This window comes from Pomacea canaliculata, linkage group LG7 (genome assembly GCF_003073045.1).
Source record: "Pomacea canaliculata isolate SZHN2017 linkage group LG7, ASM307304v1, whole genome shotgun sequence".
Classification (NCBI taxonomy): domain Eukaryota; kingdom Metazoa; phylum Mollusca; class Gastropoda; order Architaenioglossa; family Ampullariidae; genus Pomacea; species Pomacea canaliculata.
Genome location: NC_037596.1, coordinates 29,193,631 through 29,216,338, shown reverse-complemented (window position 1 = coordinate 29,216,338; position 22,708 = coordinate 29,193,631). Strand labels below are relative to the sequence as shown.

At 33.2% G+C, this 22,708-nt stretch overlaps 2 protein-coding genes across 6 annotated transcripts; both read right to left on the bottom strand.

The window, feature by feature from the left end:
* Positions 1 to 8,002: 8,002 nt before the first annotated feature.
* On the bottom strand, positions 8,003 to 10,202 carry LOC112569352. The gene is made up of 5 exons (XM_025247145.1): positions 10,144 to 10,202; positions 9,800 to 9,915; positions 9,334 to 9,501; positions 9,096 to 9,142; positions 8,003 to 8,112 (listed from the first exon to the last, which is right to left on the bottom strand). The coding sequence occupies exons 1-5, from the start codon at positions 10,185 to 10,187 to the stop codon at positions 8,071 to 8,073; spliced, it is 417 nt and encodes a 138-aa protein (XP_025102930.1). The 5' UTR covers positions 10,188 to 10,202; the 3' UTR covers positions 8,003 to 8,070.
* Positions 10,203 to 13,331: 3,129 nt separating this feature from the next.
* On the bottom strand, positions 13,332 to 22,084 carry LOC112569351. 5 transcript variants are annotated; one of them, XM_025247142.1, is made up of 6 exons: positions 15,900 to 15,989; positions 15,501 to 15,550; positions 15,155 to 15,270; positions 14,608 to 14,775; positions 14,396 to 14,442; positions 13,332 to 13,437 (listed from the first exon to the last, which is right to left on the bottom strand). In XM_025247142.1, exons 2-6 carry the CDS (start codon positions 15,542 to 15,544, stop codon positions 13,396 to 13,398), a joined length of 417 nt encoding a protein of 138 aa, XP_025102927.1. In that variant the 5' UTR covers positions 15,545 to 15,550; positions 15,900 to 15,989; the 3' UTR covers positions 13,332 to 13,395. The 5 variants fall into 5 exon arrangements, with proteins under 5 accessions (XP_025102927.1, XP_025102928.1, XP_025102929.1 ...); XM_025247143.1 differs by having other exon boundaries at positions 15,501 to 15,555; positions 15,900 to 15,986; XM_025247140.1 differs by lacking the exons at positions 13,332 to 13,437; positions 14,396 to 14,442; positions 14,608 to 14,775; ... (1 more) ...; positions 15,501 to 15,550; positions 15,900 to 15,989 and adding exons at positions 18,841 to 18,947; positions 20,508 to 20,554; positions 20,735 to 20,902; ... (1 more) ...; positions 21,641 to 21,698; positions 22,009 to 22,084.
* Between the last annotated feature and the right edge of the window lie 624 nt (positions 22,085 to 22,708).

The following is a 22,708-nucleotide window of genomic DNA, read 5'->3' as shown; positions in this document are numbered from 1 at the left end:
CTTATACGTTTCTAATATTTAATAAACACTTAATTTATGTAAACAAAATTGAGCATACTGAATTGCTAAACACTCTCTGTTTATAACTTTTTGTATGATTTCCTAATGAGTTAAATTTATGCTTTATTTAATTAAGATTACAGATACAATGAGTACGGTGCATAAAGGTCATGGTAAAAATAGAAGAACAAAATTATCATTTCTGTCAAATTCAATCGCACTCCTGTCAAACTGTTGTATCCCTTGACAGTCGTTACAGTTACAGTGTTGTGATATCGTTATTGCTGTCATCGATTGCTTCTCGGCTCTCATCATTATTAACACATTTTGTTTTGAATCAATACACACCGCACGAACTTCTGATGAAAACGAATGTTTGCCAATAGCAATAATATCAAAATTGAAATGAGTTGCACCATGTATAAGAGTAGTATTTAATTTTACATCCTTTACTTTTCATTATTTTTAAGTACAATATTCAGCATTATATTTGGTATTATACCAGAGACTTGTAGTTGGAAAACATTTTTTATTCCTTAAAAATCATTTAACAAAATGCATGAGTCTAAATTAGAGTAAATTAAGGTATTATATGATTTAAAATTTTTATCTTTTCGCTAACTGTTGTTTGTAGCCACATAAATGTAAAGTCCGCTGGGAAATTGGGAAGCTCTGCCTTGAATTATTTCCTTTCTTCTCTTAAGCACCAAAAGTCCTCAGCTGACCTGAAGTGTCAGACCATTTGTTTTCGTAAATAGCATTGTATTTTTGATGCTTTTTAAGTTTGTGTTCCATACTGGAAATGTAATCTTTCCTTCGTTATGCTTATCACTAGCATTGGGTTAGGGTTAGGGTTAGGGTGCACATGTTTCCTTTAGGGGTTAGACAGCGCCCTCGCGCAACACTCACATAGTGACTGGTACGGGAGACAACTCGCGTTACTCTTATTGTAGAAACTAGAAAAACTGAAGCAGCGGGTATAAGTGTGTCTTAGAACACAACGTAGTTCCTGATTCATACGCCAAATTCAACGGATTGGTTACTAGAGTTTTCATCTATGCTTTTTGCTTTTTTATGTGTTTTGTCCACTAAACTTTTCTGTGTGTGTGTGCTTGCCTTTGCATCAATAACAAGACTATCAAATCATTAAACGTCGATGCAGTTTCACTTTAGAGGTTACTCATGACTAAAAGTTAGAAAAAAACTTTCGTTTTTACAAACTTTAGGATAACTCATCAATTTTGTATCACTTTCTTTGCACGTCGAAAAATTTGAACGCTAACAGGATAATGGAGGCATGGGTAAATTACATGTTGTGCCTTGTTATTGTAAGTTTTTTACTTTACCTCAATAAGTAATTAGATGTCGGGTACATATAATTTCTTGTGTGGATAGGACCAAGTACTCCGAAAAATACAATCAATCACAGTAGTTGTGTCAATATAATTAACCCTGTTGACGTTGCCGCTCTAGAGAAAGACTGTTAGTCGCATGATCTTATTGGAAGTTAAACAGGAGCGGACACCATCAGGAAGACTTCTGTCCTTTTTTCATGCTGGAGCTCAAAACCAGATGGTGTAGACTTCCAATAGGACTGTCCAAGGAAGTAACTGTAAGGAAGGGTCCAGTGTAACTGATTAATGGTGACTGAATGTAAAGAAGTATTATTATCGTAATTTCGAGACTTCTAAGCGACTTTAAGTACTGCTGTTCATTAAGATAATCCATATGTCTGTTCAATACTTTTCAAATGCTATATATATATGTTTTTTTATCTTGTAAGAAGAACACCGCAAAGCTGCATGTGTAATGTAATAATTGTAATCAGATGATAGAGGTGAGTAAATTTCTCGCCGACTAAATCAGTTTATGAGAATATATCTGTGCTTACTTAAAATTAAGTTTTATAAAATATCAGGTTAAACTTAATCTACAAAAGGTAGAGAAATATATCAACAATAAGATGTAGAGACTTCAACATGCGCAAACACATTTAGTGCAATGTTTTCCAGTTGCAATTTCAACACCACGCATCTAAAACAACAAAACTCCCAAGTGACTGTTCAAAGATTTTACATTTATTTGTCAATTCTTCCAGGTGTCGTGCAAAGCAACCTCTTTGTAATCAGCCTAGGCTTTTTCTTCGCTGTCACTGTCCAGGAAACCAAGGAATAGCTGACAACAAAGTAACAAAATCAAGTGTAAACAATAATTTACATCAAACTTTCTACACTGCATACACACATTTGACACCTTAGAAAGATAACCTCAGGGATGCATTAACTTTATCTCTCATTCTCTCCCATTCCTTTTTTTTTTATTGATCTTTCTGCTTGTCTGTATGCCTGCCTATATTCACATTAACTGACTACATTACCGCGAAATAATTGTCTTCAAATTCTTCCTGTGTGACATCTTCGTCATCTGAAAATGTAAGCATAGTATACATTAATACAAACAAAGACTCACATAACTTAAAATGACATTTAATTATTTTTATTTTTAAACACAAAACTCTTAAAGTTTAATGAATTATTTGAATTAAATTAAGAAATTAAAATAACTCATTTTACACGTCTTTTGTAGAGTAAAAAGATGATTGGTTTACTATTCTTTAAATTTATTCATACGCTCGGGTTTTGTGTCCATAGGCCTTGTCTGAAAGCTTTCATACTTACTGTTAGTGTCGAGGCCTTTGAAGAAAGCGTTAACACACGATCCATCAAGAATGTTATTTTTCTCCTTGTCCCGTTTGTCGTAGAATTCAAAAGCTTTCTTGATTGAAAGAGGGGGCGACCCGGGATGTTTTCCAGCAGCAAATTCTTCAGGGGTCATCATTCCATCTTCTGTAAAAAGGGTTTGCAAGTAACGGCAATTGTTTTCTTCTTCAGATGACTAGGTAAATTTTTTTGTCATCCATTCACTCGAACTTTATGAGAAATCATTAGACTTTAAACAATTATGGATTATTTTTATTTAGTGAATCTTGATTCATAAGTGATACAACGGCTTGTTGTGTGGCTAATCAAAATTAAAGAATTCTTGATTAGTTTATTTTATAAATTCTAATTAACAAAACTATTTAATATGCAGATCAGTTTTAAAGCATATTCAGACACACCAACATAAGCATCAAAAGAAAACTACTTACAACAAAATGTTGTCCCACCCATTGACATAAAAGACCCAGTCGAAATACGAACCGACGCTTCTAAATTTTACTGTCATGTGACAAAAGTTTTGAAAGCTGCCTTAACCAAAAACTCCGCGATGTTTAAAGTTCATGTTTGACATTGCAATCAGGCTGACAAAAATGTGGAACAATTACAAATGATGATGATGATGATGATGATGACAATAACAACAATAACAAAAACAACAACGATGATGATGATGAGGAGGAGATGGATTCTTACTGTTCCCGTCGTCTTCGTCATAACCGACAAACATTTCACTTAGTCGAATAATGTCATCGTTGTTTCCATCTATTGCATTGAAAATGAGGGTAGTGGAGTTGGCGCCTTGGCTATAAATATAGAAACATTTTGCATTCTCTGATCTTATTACTACATGGTACCTTGAATGTGTTGTTGTGTCTTAGCAATGTAAAAAAAGAATCGTAATAGTAGGTGCAATGTGTCCGTGCGTGTGTACATATATATTTTGTGTACGTTTGTGTTGTACTTCAGTAGACTGCTGTATGTTGTAACACACTTTGTACAAATTTCTACACCTTACACTTAAGGTTTGACTTATCCTATGCTTAGAGTTTATGATCATGGCATCTAGTAAACTTTATTCATAGCTGAGGACATTTCACTGGTATAATAATAATAAGTTGAATAATTGTAGGTTCTTTGGCTGATTGTTACCTCACACAAATCGACTTTTACCTGAGCGAGACAGCCAGGAGTCCAAAAAGACGATAATCAACATGACGTAATCTACAGGTAAGTCTGCTAAGCAATCTGGCGAGAGAGAATAATTAGAAATAAAGTTCTGTTCTAAAAGAACTCTCTTCTTATAACAGGAAATTTAAAAAATAAAAATCTTTATATCTTCGCTTGTTTATATTCTTAATATTTTATAGAGCTGGTTACATTCACTCAAAGTTTATATTTTTGCCATCTAAGTTCATAAATATCTGAGCAGCAATTTTATTTCTAAACTAGATAAAACGTAGATATTATTATTAAGCTTCGATTTAATGTAAATAGACAATTAAATAACAGTTTTAAGTCTTATAAAAGCCTTAAGCGTTTTGAAATATTATTAATAATAATGTCTAACTGTTAATATGTGAATATAAAACCATCATTTTACACAAATTATTATCTTGAAATTCTGTGACACGCTGTTTTCATTAATCAACTTCAAGAATTTCTCTTCATTGTTCAGCTTCTGAATCACTCCTTTTTAGTTGTTTAGTAGCATCTTTCTTTTAAATAATGTTTTACGAGATTATTCTTTCCTCAGCATCACGGTTTGTTTCTCAACTTTGTTGATAGTCTCCAGTGTAGTTTTTCTTGCTTTTTTGGTCTTTTATTAGTTGTCGTAGAACCATTACCGACTACTTTCTTAAAATCTTCTAAACTTTGCTAAAATTTCACATAATTCTGTATGCTGTACTTACCGCTTGAACTAGAAGCAGGTCAGCAAGACTGAGAGTGCTTGAGTTGTGGTGTGTTTAGTAGATGGCAGGACCGAATATATACCTCTCCGTCTTGACAGAAATTTCAATAAATCAGGGCTAAAACAAACATTTATTAAATTTCATTTCTGTTTGTGACAGGTACCCGTGGCTGTTTCTGATATCTGTTATTAATTATTACGTTTTTTTGCATAAAATTTTCCTGTGATTAGTTCTACGTGTTGAGTTTCCAAATGATGATGTCTTTCGGCAGGTGTCGTCACGGTGTCTTTGTTCCTGTCTGCGCATGCGTGTGCACCAGAAAAAAAAAACAAGAAGTCGTGACGCTCTGTGATTATGAAAACATGGTTCTCTACTAACGACCGTTTGATGTGTTTTACTTTTCATTGCTAAACGGTACATGTGCAGGTAAATAAGAATGCAAGAGGTCGACGCAAGGTGTCGCTGTTGAATATCATTAATAACGATTGAAAAGATAATTCTGTAGACAAAATGCACAACACGTCTACAGACCGTATTTGAATGCACAGCCTGACATTCTCCAAAAATGTGTTCGTTCTCAACTACAAGTGTAAACAAGTATAACTACCCGCATTAAAGACTTTCAGATACATTAATACATAAACTGTTTCATGTGATAGCAGGAGGATTAAGTTTATTACTAGATCAATTACTTTTGTTAACAAGTTTTGAGATTGACATGTAACTGAATGTATGTAAACTTTGTAAAAATATTAATAATGCATTTTATTAATGACAGATAAAGCTTGATAATATGTTATATATTTATGTGTCTTGTGCGTGTTTATAATTATATATAGTGTTTGACAATGTATAAAATTGCATACTTCTTGTAACAGCTAAGTAGTTTGTCTAACAAACCTCAGATAGGTCAAAACTGTCTTTTGGTACAATTGTATACAGTTTCAACTTTTTTCTGTTGCAGCAGACCTGTCAAACCTCCTATGCAAACCCCCACCCACAAAACAAATAATAATAGCGTGTTATTTTAACCTTCACACGTTAAATGAATGTTCTTTGACTTACAAAATGCAAGCGTTGACAAATATTGGCTTTTCTGTGTTTTTGTGAACCATAGCTGGAGCAAAACATTTACCATAAAGCATTTACTCAGTAATCAATGATGCCACCTGGGTCTTGTTTGAGTCATGCAATAATAAGGTGTTTCCATTTTTAACCGTTACAGCTGTCACCAGTGGCAACGGTCTGTAAACGTTAGCGAGAAAAATATGGACGAAAAGCATATAATACAGTCTACCACACCTTCCAGCTTGAAGACTGATTTTGATTTTCCACATCAACTGAGTTTGTGGAAAGTGGATTTTTCTACTAAGCAGGGGTCTTATGTGAAAAGTCATCATTCTCATATTGCTATAAGGTTGTTGTCTATCCACACCTGTTGATAATCATGTGCACTGACTTCTGCAGTAGTACGGTAGTGAGCATCCACCTCGTTTAGTGCTCTGATGATACAACATTCAGGTAACTAGGTATTGTTTTGTCAGCTCAAACGGAATATAAACACCAAATATATTGTTGGCCAGAAAAGAATGTGCCTTCTGAGTAAACTAAACATGTTTTTTTTTAGCTAGCAAAGCAATTTTGGGTCGTATCTACCGTCGTTTATTAAGAGTCTTCGATCTTTCTTATTTCTGGTTTTGCAAACCTTCCAAGACAAGAGTAGTCTAAAACATTATTGTCAATATATGTTCTAAGATAATTGGTATCAACTGAGGTATTTAGTATGAGAGCTGTTAAAGTCGTGAGCTGCTCTTTGTTGAATTCCTAATGAGATTCTTCTCTAGCGATTTTTTTTGTTGGGGGGGACAAGCATTTTTAAAGATTTTCCCTGGATTAAACAGTTCATGTAATAATCCCTGTATTTCTTTTTTCTACTTTTAGATTCAAACTTGTGTTTTATTCGTTATTGATAAAATTTTCATGTCGCTTTCATTTGCATGCGGTAATTAATTCGTGACTGACGGAAGAAATCACGTGATGCTAGAGCGTGGAGATTGAAATTCAAAGTACAGTGAATTAAATCCCTCATTTAGAATCTTCTAAGGAAACGAAAAATTTGAAGAAAAAATCTTCAATATAATATAATAGGATAGTAGAGAAAAAGATCTACAGGGGAAAAACAAACATTATCAATAAATGGATACGGAAGATATGTCCTACCATTGGTATCATCTTAGAAGACATCTCTGTCCGTAAACGAATGAATACATAAGGGAGGCAAGTACTGGATCCTTTAGGAGTTTTTCCACTTTAGATTACTTCCCTTTGAAGGATGAAACAAGTCGACTAATCCTGTATTTTGGTATTTTTTAAAGAAGGCAAAAATTCTGTGTTCAAGCGCCATGTTAAAGTCGGTTCTGTTCGTGTGATGCTGGTCTGAAGTCAGTTAAACCTTTTTGAGATATGAAGTTTTGTCTGGCTTTAATGATAATTAAGGTCTCCCCTTACTTAGGGAACAATTTAGAGTTTAGGTACAGATGAAGCAGAATTGTTGTCAATAGACTCAGCAGCTAGGCGCAGGGTTCGACCAGTCGTCTGGTAACTTTTAAAAGATAGACAGATATAGACAGAAAGATAGAAAGATAGATGTCCTGCTATTGTGGTTGGTACTGTACGAGCAATGATTTTAAAGAGGAAATCTCATTTCAGTACTAATCACACACACATAAACAAACAAACACACTCTTACTAACAGAGAGTAATAAAAAGTGTCGTATTGTTTTGATGTAACTGCTGTTTAATAAACTTTTTGTTTTCTCTATGTAATATTATTGTCTAGAAATGTGCGGAAACAAGCTATAAAGTGAGGAAAGCGGGTGAAATATCTCCCTAACACCAATTTATACTTCTTTATTAATAAGTGATTTAAGTTTTTTTATACTAAATTAAAAAATCCTACTAAACACCTTTATAGTTTACATTTTTAGACTAAAACTTTTATCTTCTCCATCAACGATTTTATAAATTTTACATGTCTTTTTAATTTTTATACTGTAAAAACTGCTTTAGTCTGTCGAAGAAGCCTCGTGATGCTAGAGAATGAAGATTGAAGTCACTACCGTACTTGTTAAATTAAAACAACAGTGAATTGTCCCTGACAGACAATCCTCCAACTGCATAATGATTTAAACAAAAGATTTTTAACGCAATGAGAGATCAGAATACAAAAACCAAAAAAAAACAAAACAAAAAACAACACATACGCAGAAGACGAAGATCAACAAAAAGGGGATAAGGAAGACAGAAACCACTAGTGTCAAGCACTCATCAACCTCAGGTGTCAACATCACGTGACTAAAACACATTATCATCATTTGCTTTGTAGTTAAAGATTTATTTTCAGTCTCTTCCAGGAATCATTTTTCAGACTGTTGGTACTAAATTGCAATTCCAAAGTCATGCCTGATTCTTTTGTTCATCTGACAACATAAAAACATAATAATTCCACGTCAAATATTACAATCTAGTACTTAGCTCGTTAAAGTTCACTATCTTTAAACTAATAATAACCTTGACTATTTATTGTTATGCTTGAAATAAATATAAACAAATTTAAAATGCATTATAAATTTTTTAATCAAATGAAATAATCTAAAGATAAATAGAACAACAATGATTAAGTATATTGTACAAAGCGTACATGTAAACATTTATTATGAGTAAGATTTTTCAAAGCTTTTTTCTGCATTTATTTGTTTATTTAGTCATGCCATAACTAGTTCTGGATGGTAGTCTTTGGCTAAATGTTGTCTCTTTGCAGTCACCTCAGAGACTTGTTCTTGAATTGCTGGATTATCATTAACGACCCGACTTCACATTGCTAAAACAAGTTATCGCTCATATAAGGTTATTAATCTTTATTTCCTGCAATGTTTCTTATTTGAAAGGATTTTAATTGAAGACAATTTTTTTGAAAATTGTGTCTTTACACGTCTTAGCAGAGAATACTGAGGGCCTTGGTTGATATATCATTATTTATATTTTTAGCAGGGTAGATGACATGATGACATTTGTGTTTTGTTCTTTATATCTGCGTACATCATCAAACGTTTTTCTGTAGGACTGGTAGGTTTTGAGATTTGCTGGTAATAGTTTATTTTTTAGTGTCATCGTCTGTCTTAAAAGAAATTAATAAAGGTCTTTGGAATGTTTAGTCCCTAGGTAGTGCAAAACAGCCCTCTCTGTGAGAAGGTGGCCTTTGAATTGCAGATGTATTTGACTGAGGTCTTTTGACCTGTCCGAGCTAGATTAAAATTATATAATAACTATATATCTTCCTTTACTATAATTTACTGATATTAGATTCTTAATGCTTACAGAAAGTATCATGCTCTCAAACTTTTCTAGAAATATTAATGTCTTTCCTTCTTTTGCTCTCCCTACATAGTTAAATGAATATTACCTCTGCAATATGGTGTTTGTACTCTTCCAAAGTCACATTCTTGTCATCTGAAAATGAAAAATGCAGTTAAGACGTTTGAATAACGTGCATGGTTTCAAAATTCAAAATGAGTAGTGCACCTTTACAATGACCTAGAGAACACATATTCTGCTTTTAGTTTAACACATGCACGTATAAATAATTCTTTGGGTTTTTAGTTCTAAGACCAAGCCTTTTTGACTAAATATACTACTCTCACGGTTTATGTCCATGAGGCTCAAAGTCATTTTAATATCCCAGATATCGGTGATGCTGTCCTTATGATTGTCCATCTGGTCGTAGATGATAAAAGAGGCATAGCTGATAGTTAGGGGTATTCCAGGACGGAGCATCTTGTGAAACTCTACAAAGGAAGTCCTCGAATCACCTGTAAAAATAAGACAAATTTTGTCATTCTGCTTTAGTTTATTGTTATCTCCGACATTGCGTTTCACTAAGACTTCCCTCTGAAGCAGAAATATAACAATTTGACAGTACAAGTTGCTTTAAATTATTTTAATCAAAGTATAAATAATGTAGAACGTGTGTGGAAACCTACATGAAGGCATTGATGTTTACATTTAAACAGTAATATAATATAAATACAGTAATCTAAAATACGATGTTTGCAATTTTTTAAAATTTGGTTTTTTTTAATGATGATGGCTACATTATTGAAATATTACCATTCACATCTGTTGTTCTGAGTCTTTTCTCAAATTCGTCTAGGGTAAAGTTGCCATCACTGTTTTTGTCAAGTCCGCGAAAATCCTCCTCAATCATTGTGTCGTTGTAGCTGTAGCTGCAAGTATTTACACACCAAGAACTTTTCTAATCTTTTAACTTCACTGTTAGCATTATGTTGACAACGTTGACTATGTTTAGAAACAATATTATTGTACAACTCTCAAATAAAAATTGTTTTTACGCATGAAAATCTTCTTGCGATGTTTTATATCTTACTAAGAAATTGTACAATACAAAATTTTGTAGTTATCGGAATATTAACCTGTAGAAAGTTGTCACTTACCCAAGTACAGCAGTCAGAAGACAAAGAAGGATGATGATCTTCATCGTAACTTTGGTTAATTATTCTGCTAAAAAATCAAATGTTACAACATGGTAACTAATGTCCTATTAATCCATTTTTATGGTGTTTAGTTTAACTACTAGTTTTGTTATGTTAAAGTTTTTTCACATTATTATTTGGTTATAAAGACAATTATGTTTGATATACTGTAAGAAGATTTTAGGTGTGGAAGAAAACGGTAGAAAAATGAAAATCCATTGTCACTTTACTTGGTTTTTGTTTTCGGACTTAGTCTAACAAATTAACTTAAACTAATAAACATTCTTTCTTTTCCAAATACATGTTGTCGTTAATAGTAAAATATGTTTCTATTATACTTACAGCTTTACACAGATCAGACAATTCAAAAGTACTTATGTTTGAGCTTGAGCGTGGATTGGTGTGTTACAGGAAGAAAAAGGACATTTATATACCTGTGTAAAGATGTCATTAGTTTATTTATTCAGGATTAAGCTTGTCAAGAGCACAAATCTTGGTTATTTACTAAAGCTGACAGGTGTCTGCACATTTTCAATTACAGGTGTTTTAAAAAGCATACTGTAAATGAGGTTATTATTACTAAATATTTAATTAAAATTGGAAGTGCTTGTTGATAATAATTTTAAAAATAAAAAATCTAGTTTTTTATATGTAAATATATAGGTAGTGTTTAAATGACAGGTAAATGCGTCTCAATAAAGGATTATGCTTATCAAGTTAAAAGCTTTTTGCAGTTTAGTAAGATTGACAGGTGACCTGAGAATAAACTACAAATCATAGTTTAAAGACTTATACGGAAATCCCACGCTAGAAAATCGGAGCCAAAGGTATGTTTTAATTAACATTTATAAAAAAAAAAATAAAAAGCATTTTGTTTTATTTGTGTATTAACGAATTACTAAGTAATCAATAGGGTTGTCAAATAAAACAGCTTATTCTTTAACTGTGATTGACAAGTGACCTGTACATAAACTACTAACTGCAGGTGTTTTAAGATTTATAAGCAAAGGAAAAAAAGTCGGGAAACATCTATATTTAATTAAAACTCACGGTTTTCAATAGTAGCTGTATTATTAAAGAAGCACTATCTACACTTTGTGTGTGTGTGTGTGAATTTGCCTATTATAACTTAGTTACAGGTGTCTGTCAGTCTGCCGTCACAGACTTGATTACTGCAACTCCTTGCTTCCTTGTTGACCTGTATACCTTCTTTACAAACTCCAGAAGGTACAGTACTCTGCTGCACATCTGGTGCTTCGAGCTAGGAAACGGGACCACGCCATCCTCTCCTTTGTTTTCTACACTGGCTTCCCATCCCTTTTGGTCTCCATTACAAGCTGTTTGTTCTGTGTTTTAATTTCTTTGCTGGCAACTACCCTGATTATTTCTCTGAACTGCTCTTCCTTTATGTCCCAGCTAGACAACTCTTCTCCCCGTCTGATGATCGTCTTCTTACTCTTCCTGTCACCAGAACATATGTCCACAGGACTTTAAGTTTTGGAGCAGCCAAACAATGGAACTCCCTCTCTTTCCACATCCGCCACCTACCCACTATTGAATCATTTAAACCATCACTGAAAACGAACCTCTTCCGTAAAGATTACAGCCTTTCTTAAAATTCTAGTCTTCTTCAAACCCTTTCTTTTGCAATATCATAATACTCTCAGTTTTTGTTTTTATTATTTGGTTACTCTTTTTAAAATCTTGATTTAACTTTTCCTTTATTTAGTACGGTTGTTTATTATTTCATATGTTATTTTGCTTGTGTTTTCTGCAACGCATATTCTGTAAATGTTTTGTTTTTGTTCTTAAGTGGCAAAAGCATGCTACTTAGTAGTGTGAGTATGCGCTTCACAAGTTTTGCAATTTTTATTTTTAGTAGTATTACAATTATAATTATTTTTACTATTTGCATACGTACGTGCCTGCACGCGTGTGTGCACGGGCGTATGCTTCTTACTTGGTGTTTCTTTATTAATATTATTATTCTTATAAGTATTAGTATTATTATTAGAAAAATTAATTAAAAACTTTACCCTTTGTTTGAACTCTACCTCTAATTTGACCTCTTTCTTATTACATGATTAATGCTTACGGAGCAATTTCAAAGCCAAAATGTTATATTATTATTAACATTATTATTAATATTATTTTTTAACATCTGCAATCAGTACCATTCTGTCAGTGCCTGTTGTTATGATGTCTGTCTATTATTTTGTCTATTATTTTATCAAGGCAGCTTATTCATTTTTTTCTAGCTTGCAATTTTTTCACTGCAGAGGATAGGACTCGTGTAATATTTCATATGCTGACTGAAATTAAGTGGTAAGTAAACCTTTCAGTGTAAAGTTTAGTTCAATGAAAGGCTCTTAACGGGTTATGCAAATGTTGTAATGATCAGCAACTAAGAATAAACAAATTTGATGACTGTTTTTAGAAGCTACATTGCATGGCGGACGGGCTGATCACTAAATAGATTTTCTACTATTGCAGTTGGTACTGCATGAGCAATGATTTTAATGTTCAAAGCTTAAGGACTTCCCCCCACATACACACAAATACACTCTTTCGCACAGAGAGGCATAGAAGTGTCTGGTCGTTTTTGTGTAACTTAGGTTTCATAAACCTTTGTTTTCCCTGTGTAATATTTTTAACTAAATCTATGCAAAAATGTAAACCCTTCAGCATGGAAAGCACGTAAAATATATCTCCCTGATACCAATTTTTACTTCTTTATTTATTTCTGATTTAAGTTATTTATTTATTTTTTGAATTTATTAAAATAAAAGAAAGTACATCCATTATTTTTCTCACATTATTTAAACTAAAACTTCTATCTTATTCATCAACAACTCATGAATTTCATTTTTAATATGTCGAAGAAGCCACATGATGTTAAAGAATAAAGATTTCAGTCACTAACCAACTTGTTCAATTAAAAAAACAATTCAATTTATTCAACACACAATCCTTCAACTACACAACAGATTTAAATATAAAGTTTTTAACACAATGAGAGATCAGAACAAAGAACCGTACGCACAAGACAAAGAAAGGCAGCAAGGGAATAGGAAAGACAGAAATTACTGATGAAAATTACTCAACAACCTCAGGTATCAACATCACGTGATTAAAACATGATATCGTCATTTGCTTTAAATTAAAGATTTATTTTCTGTCTCTTCCAGGAATCATTTTCGCAGCCTGTTGGTACTAAGCTGTAACTCCAGAGTCATTCCTGGATCTTTCTATTATCTGACAACATAAAAATAATATCAAGTTATATATTACAATGAGCTCCATAAGTTCTTATAAAGCGTTTCTCTAAATTGGATTAACCATCTTATCAGTTAAAGTTTAGCATCATGTGAGATACATCTTTGTTCCCAACTTTGTGAAAATCCTTTTAAAGATGACAAAGATTAAGGTCCTTTGCATCCCTATTAAAACCCCTTTATAAAGATTTGATAGTAAAATATCCTCTTCATGCTGCTCCTATCTAATCTCAAGACGATAGTGTCTTCTACTAATTCATTAGATACCATTCCCTATTACTTTTAAAATGACTTGGTTGTCACCTGATTTGCATAAGTATGGCTATTAATTAATCCAGGGCTTTACATAATTTATTACTATTTTCTTCTTAAGCAGCTTAGTTGAGATGATGGCATTTGTATTTTACTCTTTATGTCTGTGGACATCTTTGAACCTTTTTTTTCGAAGGACTCGTAGGTCTTGTGGCTTGCTAGTAATAGTTTATTTTTTTAAGTGTTATCTTCTGTCTTAACAAACATTTAGAAAGGTCTTTGCAATTTTTTGTCCCTTGTGGTGCAAAATAGGGATTCTATGAGAATTTAGCCCATGCTTCGCTGTTTTCATTGACTGAGGTCTTGTGTGGACCTGTCTTGGCGAGGTTTAAACTACACTTCCTAAGGCAGGTGAAGAGATAGAATTGGTACTATCCACAGTCATCTTTTATGATTAAAGCATGTGCCTATTTCTGATATAAAAGCATGTACAAATTTCCAACACGCATCATAAAATGATATAATAGATAATAACTATATATCTTCCTTTACCATAATTTACTGATATTAGATTATTAATGCTTACATAAAGTATCATGCTTTCGAATTTTTCTAGAAACCAGAATTTCTTTCCTGCTTTTGCTTTCCTAGATATCTAATTGACTGTCGTAAGTTAGCAATATTACCTGTTTAACATGGCGTTTGTACTCTTCCAAAGTCAATTTGTTGTCATCTGAAAATATAAATGCAGTTGAGTTGTTTGAATAACGTCTATTGTTTTACAATGAGTAGTGAACTTTTCTAATGACACCAAGAACACCTATTTTGCTTTTAGTTTCTAAACATGACACTTTTACTTCTATGACACAGCCATCTGGACTAAATATACTACTCTTACGGTCAAGATCGACGAGGTTGAAAGTCGCTTGTGAATCCCAGAAATCGTAGAAATTATCCTTGTGACCGGACTGTTGGTCGTAGATATTGAAAGCGGCATAGCTTACAGCTAGGGATATTCCAGGACGAAGACGTTTGTGAAACTCCACAAAGGAAACCTTCGAATCACCTGTAAAGATAAGCTACATTTTATTTTAGTCTCAGATATTGCCTTTTGGCAAGATGAATCTTTAACCCAGTATTGAACAGTACAAGTTTTTTAAATCTACTGTAATCAAAGTGTAAATGATGTAGAACATGCGTGCAAACCTACAAGAACGAATTGCGAAGTATACAAAATACGATTTGTACAATTTTTTAAAATATTTTTTATGATGACGACGACGATGACGACGAAGACGATGATGATGATGATGATGATGATGATGATGATGATGATGATGATGATGATGATGATGATGATGATGATGATGATGGGGATGACAAAGAGGACTATAATAATTATGATGATGATGGTTATGATAATGGCAACATCATTGAAATAGTACCATTGACATCCATCCTTCTAAATTTATTCTCCCTTTCGTCGTTGGTGATGCTGCCATCAGCGTTTGTGTCCATAGCGCGGAAATCTTCCTCAATCATTGTGTTGTTGTAGCTGTAGCTGCAAGTATTTACACACTTAGGACTTATCTAATCTTCAAACTCACTCTAAGCATGTATGTTGTTAAGGTTACACTATGTTCAAAATTACTGTAATGTACATCTTTACAAAGAAAAGTTTTTTAAAGGATGAAATTAGTCTTGCTGCAATGTTTATATCTTCTTAAGAAAACTTGCAATGCCAGACCATGTAGTTATCGTAATATTAATCTGTAGAAAGGTGATACTTACCCAAGTACAGCAGTCAGGAGACAAAGTAGGATAATAATCTTCATCGTGAACTTTGATAAAAAATCAAACATTACAACATCGTAAACTATGTCGTATGAATCTTTATTTCTTTAATTCTGTGTAACTACTAGTTTGGTTATGCTCAAGGAAAAATATTATATTATAATACTAGTTCTTATAGGTTTTTCATCTATTTTCTGGTTTTGATGACAATTATATTTGATTTCTGTTAGATGTTTTTATAGTGTTAAAAAAGTATAAAATGACTATCCAGTGTCACTTCACTTGGTATTTTTCTTTCCTAAATATATCTTACATATAAATCAAAAATTATGAACGTCCTTTCCTTTCCAATACTTGTAGTTTTTGAACAGTAAAACATTTTTCCATTGTACTTACAGTTTACACAGATCAAACAATTTAACTTTTACAATTGTACTTGTGTTTGAGATTGAGCATCTATTGGTGTGTGGCAGGAAGACAGAACATTTATATACCTATGTGGAGATGTAATTAGATTATTCATTCAGGATTAAGCTTGTCAAGGAAACAAATCTTGGTTAGTAACTAAAGCTGACAGGTTCCGCACAGTTTACACTGCAGGTTTTTTAAAATGCATGCGGTAAATGTGGTTATTATTACTAAATTAATATTAAAAGTGGTTGTTGACATTATTTTTATGCTGTCATCCTTTATGCCTCCCATACTGAGCTCGCCCATCGTTAGGTGTTTTCTTCACGCTTTTGTCCCCTCTTTGTCTTACGTCTTGCGCGCGCGCGCACAGCTTCCTTGATGCGTCATTTTACTTTTTCCTTTTTTGACGTCATGGGTAGTCGTCATCAAGTAACAGACGGTGCTGGACCGTGGCCATGACAGTCAGAGTTTTTCATTTGTGTTGACCGATCTGCCACAAGCCGTTTTGGGTGAGTAGAGATCCATTCTGTCGGGTTCCACACCATTCTAGTCTGTAAGGGCCTTTGGGTGGCGGTGGAAGTGCAAGTGAGAGAATCCTTTTATGTTCAAAGCCATAGTCCGATGGTCAGATATATGTATCGGTGTGAAAATATTGTTTTAGAAATTGAGCAGTTTCAGGACACGCCTGTTGATTGTATGAATTGTTTTATCTACAGGCTTATTTTTCGTTCTTCTTCACTCTTTCATTTGTTGTTTTTTTTCGCTCTTCCTTCGTGTCACCGTGTCTTCACATCCTTTGTTCGCATTGCTGTCCGTCATCGTGTCGAGCGTCCACCCTGCACCATCATCATCATCTCGTCGGCGAGTGAACTCGCGACCCTGCTGCACCAGTGTGCGGAAAGGCTTTCGACTGAACACCTAGAGCAGGAATCTTCGAGCAGGAGTTTACGTGACCAGTGGCCGGCCCACATCATCGCATCTGGACGAGAAGACAGAGGGGTGGGGGTACGTCTTTAGAGCGGCAAGCAAGGCCAGAGGGCGCGCTGCCGTCTGTGGACATTTTCAACGGACTTCTAAAGTCTAAACTGTCACCCTGCAGTGCATGCGGGTGATGTATTGTATTTACTGTGACTGAGATTAGCTTGTGCACTTATCTTTTTTTTTTTTTTGGATTGCTCGTGCTGATCTATGTTTGTTCATGTGAGAGTTTGGAATGTTTGATTATTGATTCCTATCAGTATTATTTTTGTGGCTAATAAATTAGTTGTGATTTGTTACGTGAATTTTGTCTTTGTGATTTCTGTGTATGGTCTGTGCTCAGTTGAAGTTCGACTGGCTTTGTCGCGGTCACGCGATATGGGTAGTCTAAAAATTCGGACCAATTTCATAAGCGGATTATTGGTAATACAGACAGCGTTATTTTAATTAATTAATATATTTTTTAATATATATATATATATATTTAATATATGTTTAAAACGGTGCAGCGGACATTTGGTAATACAGACAGCGTTGTTTTAATTAGTATATATGAATTAGATTTTAATTGTTTCCTTTAATGCGAGTTCCAAGAATTGTAGTCTTTCTCTAAGCGGTATATCCTAGGACAAAAATAAGCTGTGGATTTTAAATGTAATATATAAATGGACGTTTGGAAGTTGGGAAGTTGAATATCTAAATGCACTTATATTATTCAACGAAGGTCCATGATATTATAGAACAAATTATACGAAGATAAATGATTGTCTCGTTTCCCAACCGCCATTAGTACCAGGAACAGTCACTGCCAAAAATATTTTTCGATAGCCGCCGCCATTGTCACGTTTTGCTTTCATTGTTTCCTAACCTCAACACTTTTAATTCAAAGATTTCAGGACCAACTGATGATAAATCAGCGAAGTCATTTCGACGAGTAAGTTTTGTTTGTTCCCAATATTTGTAGATTTGTAGATTTCCCAATATTATATATATATTTGGTTATTGTCGATTACCGAAGGGTCAACATCACAGGCTATAGGCTATAGCATTGAGAAAATCTTTTATTTTTGTTAATTATTTTTGTAAATAATGATATAGGAAAATGTGCACACAAAGCTTTGTGGATTTGTTGGTATGGAAAGGTTGCTTAGATGACGATGTACCGTATAGCGAATTAATGCCAGGGCGTCATTCCCTGTCGATTTGTTTTCGAAAACACGACTAGAAAAAGTCGAATCAAGGATCGAACGACAGAAGATACGATTTTTAGTTCTTTTTAAAAATGCAGCAGACGTTTTACAAAAGCAGAATTAATAAGCAAAAGTATTAAATACATCGGCAAACACGAAATTGGCAGAATTCCTATATGTGTTTGCATGGTTTAACGAAGGGTCAACAACACAGGCTATAGCACTGGGAAAAGTGTCTAAAGAGCTTTGTGAAGTTTTTTAATATGTGAAAGTCTGTGTTGTTTTCAGTTTTATGAGGAGTAGTACTTTATTTTTATCCTTAGTCTTTTAAGGTGTGATTTTTTTTCTGGTACAAAGTAAGCAAGTATTATTTTTTAGAACTAGTCATTTTATTGAAGAGAGGAAATTTTACATGTCTTTTAATTTTTATATTGTAAAAACTGCTTTACTCCGTCGAAGAAGCCTCGATATACTAGAGAATGAAGATTTAAGTCACTAACGTACTTGTTAAATTAAAAGAACAGTAAATTTTATCTGACAAACAATCCTTCAACTGCATAATGAATTGAAACAAAAGATTTTTAACGCAATAAGAGATCAGAATACAACAACAACAACAACAACAACAACAACAACAACAACAAAAAACATACGCAGAAGACAAAGATCGGCAAAAAGGGGATACGGAAGACAAACCACTAGTGTCAATCACTCAACAACCTCAGGTGTCAACATCACGTGACTAAAACAGATTATCATTTGCTTTGATGTTAAAGATTTATTTTCAGTCTTTTTCCAGGTATCGTTTTTCAGCCGGTTGGTACTAAGCTGTAACTCCAGAGGCATACGTGGTTCTTTGATTCAACTGACAACAAAAAACATAATAATGCCACGTCAAGTGTTACAATCTAGTACTTAGCTCGTTAATGTTCACTGCCTTTTAACTAATAATAACCTTCGCTATTTATTGTTATGCTTCAAATGAATATAAACAAATTTAAAATGCATTATAATTTTTTGTAATCAAATGAAATAATCTAAAGATAAATAGAACAACAATTATTATGTAGATTGTAGGAAACGTACATGTAAACATTTATTATAAGTAAGATTTTTAGAAGCTTTTTTCCTGAATCTATTTATTTGTTTATTCAGTCATGCCATAACTAGTTCTGGATGGTAGTCCTTGGCTAAATGTTGTCTATTTGAAGTCACCTCAGAGACTTGTTCTTGAATTGCTGGATTATCATTAACGACCCGACTTCACATTGCTAAAACAAATTATCGCACATTTAAATTTTTTTTTTTTTTGTCAAATGAAGTGATGGTACTTCGTTGGCAGGGTGTGCTAGTCTGTCACACTCTTTCTTCTTTAGTCGTCGCAATTCTGATGCTTCTGAATTTGTTAAATGTGTCTTTGTGGAGGTGGTACATAAAGCTTTTATAATTCTATTGAGCTCTGTAAGATCTCATAAAACGAATTACATGAATCAACCGTCTTACCCGTTAAATTTTAGCATGATGTAAGATACATCTTTGTTCCCAACGCTGTAAAAAGCATTTTTAAAGATGACAAAGAAGTAGGTCTTTTGCACTACTATGAATACCCGGTTTATCAACATTTGACAGTAAAATAGCAACTTTGTTCCTACCTTATCTCAAGCCGACATTTTGTGATACAAATTCCTAGGAGGTAATTTCCTATTACTTTCGCAATAACTTCGTTGTCAGCTGATTTGCATAATTAAGGTTATTAATCTTTATTTCCTTCAGTGTATCTTCGTTGAAAGGATTTTAATTCAAGACAATTTCTTTGAAAATTGTGTCTTTACACTTCGTAGCAGAGAATATTGAGGGCCTTGGTTGATATATCATTATTTATATTTTTTTCAGGGTAGATGAGATGATGACATTTGTGTTTTGTTCTTTATATCTGCGTACATCATTAGACGTTTTTCTGTAGGACTGGTAGGTCTTGAGATTTGCTGGCAATAGTCTATTTTTTAAGAGTTATCGTCTGTCTTAAGATATTAATAAAGGTCTTCGCAATGTTTAGTCTCAGCAGTGCAAAAAAGAGTTCTCTGTGAGAAGGTGGCCTTTGAATTGCAGTTTTATTTGACTGAGGTCTTGTGTGGACCTGTCCGAGATAGGTTAAAACTACACTTCTTTCGGCAGACCAGGAGATAGGATTGGTCCTATCCACAATGCAATCTTTAAAAAAAAGCAGGTATAAATTTCCAACACGCATCGGCAAACAAACATTATATAATAATTAAATATCTTCCTTTACTATACTTTACTGATATTAGATTATTAATGCTTACAGAAAGTATCATGCTCTCAAACTTTTCTAGAAATCTTAATGTCTTTCCTTCTTTTGCTCTCCCTAGATATATAAATGACTGTCTAAAAATAGCAATATTACCTCTGCAACATGGTGTTTCAACTCTTCCAAAGTCACATTCTTGTCATCTGAAAATGAAAATTGCAGTTAAGACGTTTGAATAACGTGTATGGTTTCAAAATGAGTAGTGCACCTTAACAATGACCTAGAGAACACATATCTTTTAGTTTAACACATGCACTTATAAATATCTCTTTGGGTTTTTAGTTCTAAGACCAAGCCTTTTTGACTAAATATGCTACTCTCACGGTTTATGTCCATGACGCTGAAAGTCATTTTCGCATTCCAGATATCGGTGAAGCTGTCCTTATGATTGTCCAGTTGGTCATAGATGTTAAAAACGGCATAGCTGATAGGTAGGGGTGTTCCAGGACGGAGACACTTGTGAAACTCTACAAAGTTAATCCTCAAATCATCTGTAAAGATAAGCCAAACTTTGTCATTCTGCTTTATTTTATTGTTATCTCCGACATTGCGTTTCAATAAGACTTCTTTCTGAAGCAGAAATATAACCATTTGACAATACAATCTACTTTAACTTATTTTAATCAAAGAATAAATGATTTAGAGCGTGTGTGGAAACCTAAAAGAAAGCATTAATGTTTACATTTAAACAGTAATATAAGTAAAGCTATCTAAAATACGATGTTTGCAATTTTTTTAAATGTGTTTTTAATGATGATGATTGATGATGATTGTTGATGATTGATGATGATGATGATGATGATGATGATGATGATGATGATGATGATGATGATGATGATGATGATGATGATGATGATGATGATGGCTACATCATTGAAATATTACCATTCACATCTAGAGTTTTGAATCTTTTCTCAAATTCGTCGAAGCTATAGCTGCCATCACTGTTTCTGTCAAGTTCGCGGAAATCTTCCTCAATCATTGTGTCGTTGTAGCTGTAGCTGCAAGTATTTACACACTGAGAACTTTTCTAATCTTTTAACTTCACTGTTAGCAATATGTTGACAACGTAGATAATGTTTAGAAACAATATTATTGTACATCTTTACAATAAAAATTGTTTTTACTGATGAAAATCTTCTTGCAATGTTTTATATCTTACTAAGAAATTGTACAATACCAAATTGTGTAGTTATCGTAATGTTAACCTGTAGAAAGTTGACACTTACCCAAGTACAGCAGTCAGAAGACAAAGAAGGATGATGATCTTCATCGTAACTTATTCTGCTAAAAAATGAAATGTTACAACATGGTAACTAATGTCCTATTAATCCATTTTTATGGAGTTTTGTTTAACTGCTAGTTTTGTTATGTTAAAGTTTTTTCACATTATTATTTGGTTATAAAGACAATTATGTTTGATATACTGTTAGAAGATTTTAGGTGTGGAAGAAAACGGTAGAAAAATGAAAATCCATTGTCACTTTACTTGGTTTTTATTTTCGGACTTCAACAAATTAACTTAAACTAATAAACATTCTTTCTTTTCCAAATACACGTTGTCGTTAATAGTAAAATATGTTTTCATTATACTTACAGCTTACACAGATCAGACAATTCAAAAGTACTTATGTTTAAGCTTGAGCGTGGATTGGTGTGTTACAGGAAGAAAAGGACAGTTATATACCTGTGTGAAGATGTCATTAGTTTATTTCTTCAGGATTAAGCTTGTCAAGAGCACAAATCTTGGTTATTTACTAAAGCTGACAGGTGTTTGCACATTTTCAATTACAGGTGTTTTAAAAAGCATACGGTAAATGAGGTTATTATTACTAAATATTTAATTAAAATTGGAAGTGCTTGTTGATAATAATTTTTAAAATGCAAAAGCTGCTTTTTTATTTGTAAATATATAGGTAGTGTTTAAATGACAGGTAAACGCGTCACAATAAAGGATTATGCTTTTCGAGTTAAAAGTTTTTTGCAGTTTAGTAAGATTGACAGGTGACCTGTGAATAAAGTACAAGTCTTAGTTTAAGGACTTAAACGGAAATCACACGATAGAAAATCGGAGCCAAAGGTATTACTATGTTTTAATTAACATTTGTAAAAAAGTAAAAAAGCCTTTTGTTTATTTGTGTATTAATAAGTAATCGTTAGGGTTGTCAAATAAAACATCTTATTAATTAACTGTGATTGACAAGTGACCTGTATCTAAACTAGAAACTGCCGATGTTTTAAGATTCAAAAGTCAAAGGGAAAAAAAGTCGGGAAACATCTATACTTAATTAAAACTC

What these genes read in the sequence shown, in the direction of transcription:
- LOC112569351 (XM_025247140.1), bottom strand. Translation starts at nt 21,684, where the DNA reads ATGAAGATCATCATCCTTCTTTGTCTTCTGACTGCTGTACTTGG. An exon ending in CTTCTGACTGCTGTACTTGG is followed by an intron (nt 21,413 to 21,640) that starts GTAAGTGTCAAC and finishes AAATACTTGCAG; the next exon opens with CTACAGCTACAACGACACAA. An exon ending in CAAAACTCTAGATGTGAATG is followed by an intron (nt 20,903 to 21,296) that starts GTAATATTTCAA and finishes TTATCTTTACAG; the next exon opens with ATGATTTGAGGATTAACTTT.
- LOC112569352 (XM_025247145.1), bottom strand. Translation starts at nt 10,187, where the DNA reads ATGAAGATCATCATCCTTCTTTGTCTTCTGACTGCTGTACTTGG. An exon ending in CTTCTGACTGCTGTACTTGG is followed by an intron (nt 9,916 to 10,143) that starts GTAAGTGACAAC and finishes AAATACTTGCAG; the next exon opens with CTACAGCTACAACGACACAA. An exon ending in ACAAACACCATATTGCAGAG is followed by an intron (nt 8,113 to 9,095) that starts GTAATATTCATT and finishes TTATGTTGTCAG; the next exon opens with ATGAACAAAAGAATCAGGCA.